The following is a 10,366-nucleotide window of genomic DNA, read 5'->3' as shown; positions in this document are numbered from 1 at the left end:
CCTTTAATTCTAGTAGAGCAGATCACGTGTAGCCAGAAAATTTGCTTTCAAAAAGAGCAAATTAGTATGTCAGGAAAACACTTGAACCGCCTGAGAAAACCCCAGATATCATTAAGAAGTTTCACCTCACATACCAGAAGGTTAGCCTTTCCCTTTTCTAAACACACAGTTTGTTTGTACAAATTTCCCCAAAATAACTTTGGTGTTGGGATGTCAGCCATAATCCTGCCTCATACCTGGTTGGCCTGAGATCAAGAAAGACTTTGCAAGACTTTTCAAGGCCAAAGAAACCAAGCATACAGTAATTTTCCAAGCACAACATAATCCGTGACTAGCAGAATTTGCAAATTTGGTTACATTTAATAGAAACAAATGAAAATCAACCAGTGGATCCCATTTACCACCCAAGATGGTCGCAAAAAAATTATGCACAGGAGGTGATCAACCTTTTACTAACCTTTGTGTTATCTACTGTTTTTGGCTATACTGGCTCTTTGGATTGCCCCACTTGAAATCACTTAGCCTGGTAACAGCTCTGATCAGTTTTCATTTTCTGTTTATACACTGAGTAGAAGGGGGAAAATAATTACACACATACAAGCTTTTTTCCCAAATCCAATGCTGAGATGAATTTTCCACAACTGAAATGCTGCAAAAAACCCCATTTTGGTGTGATTTCAGTAGCAGATACAGCCTGTCGGTTTCACATTTGGTCAAACATTCCACAACACAATTAGCTCCGAAGCATGGAGGGGACTGTACATCGCAGTAAAATATAGCCAGTCTACGAGCAATATGTAAGTAATTTGCCTTTCAGACTGAAGCGTTAATTTTCTTTAAAGATATATTTTACACGCAGAGTTTTATTTGTAGCTGTACTACCTCAGGAGACAAGTAAAGGACATGATCTCCCCACATAGGATCTTACGCCACCCATCAGGAAGTGGTTTCTGCAGCCAGACCTATTTCAGGATCTCAGCCGAGCATCCAGTCCTCATCTCACACTGACTTCTCATACTCTGTGCCCAATTGCATGTTCTTTCCACAAACCCAGTGATGGCTGAGAATGGAGAGGAAAAAAAACCAACAGTATGAACAGTTTTTCAGAGCCAGTTTACAGAAGCCTATAAAGGTAGAACTGTCTCCAAGGGGAATAGACTTTTTACCTTGAAGAGCCTCTGTAGAGAAACTGAAATAAACCTTTTACCAAAGGATGCTTATGCTCTGAATGGTTCGGTTGTCTGAAAGCAAACGGAATGAGGTGGGGAGATGCGAGCCATAAAACCAGGTGCCTGAGCAGTACCGGAGCTGTGGCTTTTGCAAAATGTTCCTTATCAAACAAAGCACTTCAAGAGTAGTTGGAAGTGAACTAAGCACTTCAAGAGAAACTAGATTTTGCCTGTATGCAGAAGTTCTGCTATACTGGCTGAAATTAAAAAGTGCAATCCCATCCTAGCCTGGATGCAGCTGTAAAGGTATGAGGCTGTTTGTACTAGTATAGCACATTCTGATATGGAAAGAGGAATAATTCATCCCAGGAAAAATTACACCTATACATGGGTGTATAGGGCTGTATTATCACTCTTTGATAATTATATTACTGTATTATATTACTATAATTACGCTAGTAAAAGAAAAATCACTACTCTAAATGACACTGTAATGCTGGTTTCAAGACCATACATGGACCAGGTACTCACTTCAGTGAGGCTCTGAGCCTTCTATGTGGAGCCTCCTAGCACTGGGGTTTTATGTCTTCTCAGCAACATATTTTCGCTTTTCTCTCACTCTCCTGCCCATATACTGTATACAAGAAGTTAAACTTGCTTCCTCAGTTGCTTTATATTATTCGTGAGAAACCTATTTCTCAGGTACTCTAGACAAATTCTAGACAAACAAGCCCCTATACCCTTATGGACTCTCACAGCAGCTGCAAGAATAGCTTTGTGATTCAGGTTTCAGAAGTGAAGTCCAGCTGAGCTACTTGCAGACTGGTAAAATGCTCAAAGAGACTACTGAACAAGGGGGATGAAGCTTTCAAAACAGCGTTTCAGTCTGTTCTTAAAAGGACATAACATGGCATACTCCAAAAAGCTCAGGTTTTTACTCAGGCCCTTGGCCAAGAACTCTCAGAATACCAAGTCTGTGTTTTCTTTATTCCTCCATTTCTACAGTCGTATGCTTGCCTCAGTACCGTATAAACCTGTCAGACTCGTTTCACAGAAAAGAAGAAAGCCTGTGTTAGAAAATTCAAGTTCCTATGAGGAGAAAATACATTCTGGTGTTTGAGTTCTTACACATGCACACTAAAATGCTTGCTGACCCCAGCTGCTGATCCTGCCTCTCTCAGAGCCTGTGGAACAGCTAAGCTCCACATGAAGCAGCTCCAGGGGTTTACAGGTCCCTTACTGAGATAACCTAAAATTAGCACTAGTTCAATATGTCAGGCTAAAAGCTGTAGTGGTTCAGGATCAGCTTCATGTGCAATTCCACAACCTCTGAGAAGGGACCAAGTGAAAAACTAACTGAAGGCAGTTATTGATCCACCTGTCCACCCTTAATTAACTTATATTGATGCCCCAATATTACTGGGATAAAATATGGATCTACCCTGAATTTAGGCTTAATTCTAAATGACAGATTAAACCTTGAACTAGACCCTTGCAAAGCTCCTTGTTTTCCTCTGACAGCTCGCATTTCAGTTTCTGGTGTGCTAGTTGGAATGGCAGCCTTTTCCACATTTAACTGTGTACTGAAATGTGCAGCTGTGTGAGTGATTTGTTAGACAGTCCTGGGTGGGTGAGACCCTGTAATAACATCTCTGGTGCGCTCTGCTCCATAATAGCACTGAGGGCTTAACATCATTGATCCAGAGGTTTCCCATACACAATGTAACATACGTCAATATTTTGAAGCAGGACCACTAAAACTAAGTTTTATCGTATCAGGATGCATTTATGAAAGTTTGTTAACTAATGATTAATAGATGCTTACTAGTTATAGATTATTAGGGTACAGCTAGTTGTTTAAAGGTATCCAAACCAGATGGTGTAGGTGTGTTTTACATTATAAGTACTGAAGTGCTTTTAGACTCTGTGTGGGGGTTGGAGAAAGCCAGTATGCATTCATGCAGTATAACAGCATGTCCCTAAATCTCAGCTTTCATTTAATAAAGTAATAAGTCTCTTGCTGCTACAGTTCTGAAAATATCTGGCAATGTGAGCAGAATGTAACCAAGGCAGAGATGGTAGAGATGTCTGGAACAGCTCTGAGGGGCATGAAGTGTGACTACCAGCATCCCTTTGCCCAATGATGACTTCAGTGTCAGCATTTTTAAAACCCCTCTCTTACAGGGCAGAAGGGGTGGAGAACAAAAAAAAAAAAAGGCATGTGGTGGATGGGCATATTATTGTGACAATTTGTCCACCAAAATCAGTGAGAGGTTCTACTACTTATAGCAATCTCAGTTAAAAGGCAGTCCCACAACAAGCAGCAGAGCCCAAGGACAGATGAAAGAGATCCAAATGCAGAGAGCTCTCCAGAGTCCGGAGAGACACTGTCCTGCTTCAGGCATCTTGTGCTTTACTGAAAGCAGCATCTCTTCCTCTGATCACATAGTCAGGACTTGGGAACCTCTGGAAGAGTATCACTATCTTTTGTTCCCCTGACTAGACCCTGCTAATAGCATATATTGTTCTTAATCAGAAATGCAGTCACATCTATTAGGTATTAATTAACTCTCCATAAATTAATAAATGCATTCCTCACATGATGTGATCTTAGCGTATGTGTATGTGTCTGTGTGTAGCTGCAATGTTTGCATTTATTTAGGAGTAAATTCTTTTTTGTTTCAATGTAAAGAAGATCATGACTGTTGTCATGACTTAACCAGCTTGGATCAGAGCCATGCTGGGTGAGGCTGTTATATTTGTAGAAATCTTTTTGCTACCCCTCCTAGAGGGGGCATTGCACAAGGTGTTTTTGAGCATCTGTCTGCTTTTCCATACATTTTTGTCTTCAAAGTTAAAACAGAAGATATAGTGCACTCATTAGTAGCTATCGATGCACTGCTCAGTGCTGGTACAGCCTCTAGAAAAGCAACCTGTCCCAGCCAAACTCAAAATGGAAATAAGAATTCAGATGAGATGTGAGAACAAGGGGGTGCCTTATGCTACAGCCAGCTTAAGTATTAAACACATTTCGTAAGCAAGTTGTACAGCCAACCCTACCACTACGCTTTTATAAAACTGACCTCAGTCAGCCCCTGCTGAGATGTGCCTATAACTTGCTCTCAGAGCTGCTTGAAAGAATCTCTTGAAGCTTCTTGTTCGTTCTTTAGAAGAGAAATGGCACAAACTGGACTTGTGATTTTTCTACTCGTAAGCATACTACTGCTGGATCAGACCATCAGCCAGGCTTCCAAATTCAAAGCCAGGAAGCACAGCAAACGTAGAGTGAAAGGTACCAGGCTTTAACTGGGAGGAGGGATAGTAAGCTTGCATAGTCTATAAGCTTCTCTGTACTTAGATAACATTGCATGAACCAGAAACTAACATTATACAAATGCTTATTAACAAAGGACAGTGAAGTCTATATTATATGTCTTGAAAATATTTTTATGGGAGTTAGCAAAGCTAAAAATAAGGTGGCAGAATGACTTATGGAAGTAAAGTGGTATAACAGTTGTAAATATATTGCTCTGTTATACCTGTTCATCTCTATTGATATTATTTAGGACTCAGAGGTACAGCTGAGAGGACTCTGGATGATCATTCTTAGTTATGTAGTTATAGTGACTAAGATCAGAAGAATGAAAATTCATGTTCATCTGGTGGAAAAGAACAGAATAAAATATTCAGTCTCCAAGGGTTATTCAGATTTTTGTACCATTTCCTAATTATAACAGAATGCCTGTCTAATATTTGTGGAGTATTACTTTAACTGTGTGACAAGTAGTGCAAAATGGCAATGAAAAAGAATTAGCAGGAAAAGATAAAGCATGAATTCCTAGAGCAAAGCTTACAGAGCAAATAAACTACTGAACGTTGTATGGAAATGTCTGTATTTATTTTAAAGACTTATTTCTAATAAAAGAGGGTATGATAGAGGTTACACTAATGGCAAATATTTAAACTCCTACTCAGTGAAGAAAATGCAGCTTTCATGAAGCCGTTGTACAGCATGATTACGCTGCTCCGGAGCTATACAGTTATGTATTCTTGCTTCTCCTTTTGAATCGCTATAGTTTTATCTTGTTGTCCTAAGGACAAGCTGCTTATGCATTTGTTTTGCCAGCACATTTGTCTGTCAAACTTCCACTACTTTTGAACTTGAAACAATTTGGAAGAAGAATTGAATTTCTGAGGATAAGTTCCCCAATATTTTACAAAATTCAGAAGTGGGGCAGGGAAAAAAAAATAAAGATAAAAAAATAAAAAAAAAGAGAGATCTGCATTAGTGTCTCACTATGAAAAGATTGCACCAGGAGCTCAGCTTGTTCTGCTTTTTGCCTCTTTTGAAGCAGACAGGGGACTTGGAGAGGCTACTGCGAATCGCAGGGAGGAGCGTAGTTTGAGGAAACAGGAGTCCTGCCTTGGGGAACCAGGGAGCCATGAAGGACAGCCGGGGTTATCCCCACAGGCAGTAGGGAACATGGAGATTAGCTTTCTGAGGTACAGCTGGAGTATTAGGTGATGTAACACAGATCTGTAGGAACTGTGGTTTTGCTAGTTCTGCCACGTGTGAAAGAGCTTATTTATTCCGCATGTTCATTACTGTGGCATCTGGAAGGTCTGGTCACTGCTGCAATGAAATTGTCATCTTGTGCAATGCCTGCTAGTTGTTTGGTGGTGGTGGAATAGTATAATGATTAAGAAAAAAAGTGGAAAAGAGAACATGAAAATGGAGTTTCGTGCAAATTAGCTTCTTTTCTTCTCCTCCTATCTTCCTGGTGCTTGTGTAAGTGCTACAAAATGGTGATTCAAACTGAATTTTTGTGACTTGGGTCAGCAGGCCCTCTCTATACTGACGGAGAAAGGAAGGCTCCTCCCAGGCAGGGGAAACTGCAGCTGAGCAAGCTTGTCTGCATACATGCAGACTATGAAGTTAGATTATATTTGTTCCTCATTGTGTTAAAACAAGAGCTGTGTGAAACTTTCCTGCTCAGAGAAATAACATTTCTTTGAATAAACACAACTTGTGTCTACCTATTATTTGTAGTGATATGTATACACACCATGACATTACAGGTTCAAAAGTAAATAGCCAAATTTTGCTGTGAATTAGATACTGGCACGCTAAATAACGACTAGCTGCAACAGTCCATTTTTTTCAAAGAGTTACTATGATACAGTCCAACTGAAAATGAGATTTGAACTATGATACAGTCCAACTGAAAATGAGATTTGAACTATGAGGGTGAAAAGTAAAGGTGGGTTCCTCCTGTTTTTTTTTATAGGAACCCTACAGGAATCCTTTCATTAAGAAAAAAATCTTTAAAAGAAACCAAAGCATACCTCATCCATGCAAAACCCCATGATATTTTGAAACAGCTTTTAACATATAATTTAAAAAAAATTTTTTTGCATGCATATGTTTTAATTTCTCTATATTTCTTTTATTGAAGAAAAGGATGACCTAAAGACCCAGATTGACAAATTGTGGCGAGAAGTAAATGCTCTGAAAGAAATGCAAGCACTTCAGACAGGTAAAGCAGCTTATACTATTCAATAGCTTCCAAAAGTTATCACTGCCTTTCCTCTGTCCTGCACTTCCATCCTTCTCTTTAATGGGGATTTGTGACTGAGAAATACAGCTGCTGAAGAGCATGGTATGCCATAGTTGTAATGGTGAGACAAATGTTGAAGGAAGCACTGAAGTAAAATGAAGTCTGAACTAATGGCATAGAAGTGATGATTCATCACTAAGAGCAAGAATTAATCTGGAGCAAGAACTACTTTTGCCTTTGCTTTGCTGAAACCAAGCTGTGATTTTAGGTATAATCAGAGGCAACACAATGAGGGTTTGAGAATTTAGATGGTCAATGAATTTGGTCCTCAGCTTTGATATGAACACAGGCTAACGGTCAAGGCAAAAATATTCACAGAAAAGGCTGGGAGTATCCCCAAAAGGAAGCTAAAAGGACAGAGCCTTTTTAAAGTGTGCAGTTTGTGGCATCCAAATGGGAATGTTGCCATGAAACTTCAAAGTAATACCCACTGTGAGTTCAGAAATATCCCGTATCAATGTGCAGAGTGCTGTAAGTATTTAAATAGCCAGATGGAAATTTCCAAACAAAATAAGAAGGGTAAATGCACCTAACAGACAGTTGTGCTTTTTCACAGCTGTTGACGTATAACTTGGCATTTAAACCTGTATAAGAGGACACTACAGAGGAAATTACATCATTCACATGAAACAGAACATATTTTCCTTAGGGATGATAATATCTGGGTTGTTCTGTTTTATGTCTTGGGTTACAGAGAGATTTTTGAGCTTTACAAAATATTTTTATTTTAAATTTCTTGTAAGAAGATTTTAGAAGTTTCTCAAAAGAGGGAGCCTGTGCTAGACAAGTAACTCTTCTTTAAGAGTAATTCTTGTATTGCTTCCAGAAAGAGCTTGAAAGTAAGCACACAGTGGCTTAGCAATGAATCCAGAGCCAGATTTTCTATCCTCAAAACTTATTTTGAGCTGTACTTTAAATTCAGAACCCACACTGTTCAACTGGATTCCAAATTTGACAAAAAGAGATCTATCACCCCTCTAGCCCCGACTGCATTATTAATGTCCTTACGATACTTGACAAAGGAGCTGGTTTGTTTCATTTATGGACATCTCCAAGACACAGATTACAATCCAATTTCTTCTTTTGCTTGAATTTCCTAGGTCTCCTTTCTACATACCATGAAATGTTGCCACACGCCATTTAGCAGCACATGCTTTCTCCCTAAAGAAGGCCAGTCTTCATTATCACTGCAGCATTGTTGAAGTAGATAAGGTCTCTGCGATCTTTCCCACGAATATAAATTTGTTAAAGAATTCTGCATTTAGCAAATATGTTCACTACATTTCTTTGGCCATTAGCAGTTAGAAAGGATAAAATTTGAAGGATAAGACCTAATATAAAATGATGACCCTGAAAGTGCAGCTAAGGAATACAATGAATACTACAACTGGAAGTACTAAAACACTGAGACATATAGGATATGGTCCAAAGTGGATTTCCACATCCTGTTGATCAGAAACATAATTACTTTTTTACAAGAACAGATGACAGGAATTAGAAACTGATTATAGAAAACATCAGGACAAAAGATGTTCATATTGTTTCATGACATATTTCTAATATAAATACAAGATGAGTTTAAGCAATAAATGAAATAATCTGGAAGTAGTCACATGCAGGATTCCAAAAATAATTGTTACAGGAGTTCATTCAAGGCCTTTGCTACCTTCCTCAGCTCAGAAGGAACACTCATTCGAGGAGACTTGTCTTCTTCTAAGTATTTTTCTTGGGAGAATCACTTTCTCACCTATCTGCATTAGGAGAGCTAGAAAGCAAAATTTAAGGATTCACTCCTGAAAGCCTGCCCACACAGACCTTGGGCTGGAAGCACTCTGACAGCAGTTCTTCAAGGCAATTCCAGTTACAGAGCATATGCCAAATTAATGTTCTAGTACATTTTGGACTTTACATCAAGACATCCCTGGTATGTTCCAGTAGAACTAAAAGCAAACAGATTTATAAATGCAAATGTTTAGATTTGGTTCAGATTGTCACGCAAGCTCAGTAATAAGTGTAAAATTTTAAAAAGTATTTATAGATTTAAGTCACTTTACCTCATTTGAATTTAGAGTTTGAAGGGACAGACTTTGCTGGAAAGACCGGAAATTTAGAACTAAAGAGGCGAATGTGTACTCTTTTGCAGGTGGAAATATACTTTTATCAATCATCCAGACAGAGATTTGCATTATGAATTTCAAAACAATATTTTTCTGGTGAGCAGAACACATTTAAAACAACATTTTTCTGTCCTGCCTTTGTTTGCTAGGAACTAGGCTTAGTTAATGCATAAACCTTTACTTTTCTTTGGCACTTAGATACAATAAATAAGGAAAGACCTTAGATTTGTCTCTCTACTATAAAGCCAAGTGTAGGTTTCCTGATGACCAACTCACAACTGCAAACAATGCAAACATCCATGCATCATCCATTCCATCAGTTTTAAGACTGATGAAATATGGAAAAAATTTGTGAAAGCAGGACTATTTGTTAAAAGACAACATAAGATATACTCACAACAGAACTTGGTTATATTTTAGTGTTCTGAAAAAGCAAAATAAAGAAGTTCCTGAGAGAATTACATTGCTGGAGGGAATCTGGGACTCAAGCTCATGCCGGAGCTTTATCAGCACAAAACCAGGAAAGACTCTCCAAAGCACTTTATGGTGTTAAAATCACAGCTATGTCTGTCCTTCCTCTTAAGCAGCTGTATGAGCACGCCCTGCTTCTGGCCATGCCTTGCAGTCTAAGGTGCTTTGCAGAGTGCCTGTGAGCAGTCTGTTCAGACTTCCTGAAGCAGGCTAACATGCTGGCTGCATACGAGGTCCAACAGGAACAGGAGGAACAGCAGGAAAGCTTGATCTTACTGCTGCTTTCAGGCCCCCCTCTGTGGAGGCAAGAGCCTTTCACTTGCTGAGGGACTTGTCTGCTTAATTCCCAACATAGCTTTGGAAAACTGTCAATTTAGGAAACATTATTCAAAACTATATCCCAAGCTTTTACTGAACGTGTAAACCAATATCTATTCACAGTCTGTCTTCGTGGGACAAAGGCCCATAAGAAGTGCTACCTCATATCAGAAGGCACCAGACATTTTCACGAAGCGAACGAAGACTGCATAGCCAAGGGAGGGACACTGGCTATCCCAAGGAACAACGATGAAACAAACACTCTTCGAGATTATGGCAAGAAAAGTATGCCTGGAGTGTCTGAGTTTTGGTTGGGTGTCAATGACATGACAAATGAAGGGAAATTCGTTGATGTCAATGGCATGGCTCTACAGTACTTCAACTGGGATCGTGCCCAACCAAATGGGGGGAAGCGTGAAAACTGTGTCTTTTTTTCTCAGTTATCACAAGGCAAGTGGGTGGATGAAGTCTGCCGTACTGCCAAAAGATATATTTGTGAATTTCTGATCCCATAATTACATATACAAATGACCATGACCATGTTTTAGGTTATTAATACGCAGTTTTTCTTGTTAGTAACCCCTCCCACTTAGACGGTGGCAAGTTAAAAATATTCGTCTCCTGCATTGTACTCACTCTTTCCTGAAAAGTTTTCTCTATTAATTTATTTTCT

General features: G+C 39.1%; 1 protein-coding gene across 1 annotated transcript; it reads left to right on the top strand.

Annotated features, from left to right (window-relative positions):
* The first annotated feature begins 4,346 nt into the window (after window positions 1–4,346).
* CLEC3A (C-type lectin domain family 3 member A) lies at window positions 4,347–10,208 on the top strand. Its single transcript, XM_009945331.2, has 3 exons — window positions 4,347–4,461; window positions 6,626–6,706; window positions 9,817–10,208. Exons 1-3 carry the CDS (start codon window positions 4,347–4,349, stop codon window positions 10,206–10,208), a joined length of 588 nt encoding a protein of 195 aa, XP_009943633.1.
* The last annotated feature ends 158 nt before the right edge of the window (window positions 10,209–10,366 follow it).

The sequence above is a fragment of the Opisthocomus hoazin genome, chromosome 12, assembly GCF_030867145.1.
Source record: "Opisthocomus hoazin isolate bOpiHoa1 chromosome 12, bOpiHoa1.hap1, whole genome shotgun sequence".
NCBI lineage: Eukaryota > Metazoa > Chordata > Aves > Opisthocomiformes > Opisthocomidae > Opisthocomus > Opisthocomus hoazin.
The sequence above is the reverse complement of the archived record's forward strand: the minus strand, read 5'-3'. Positions and strand labels throughout refer to the sequence as shown.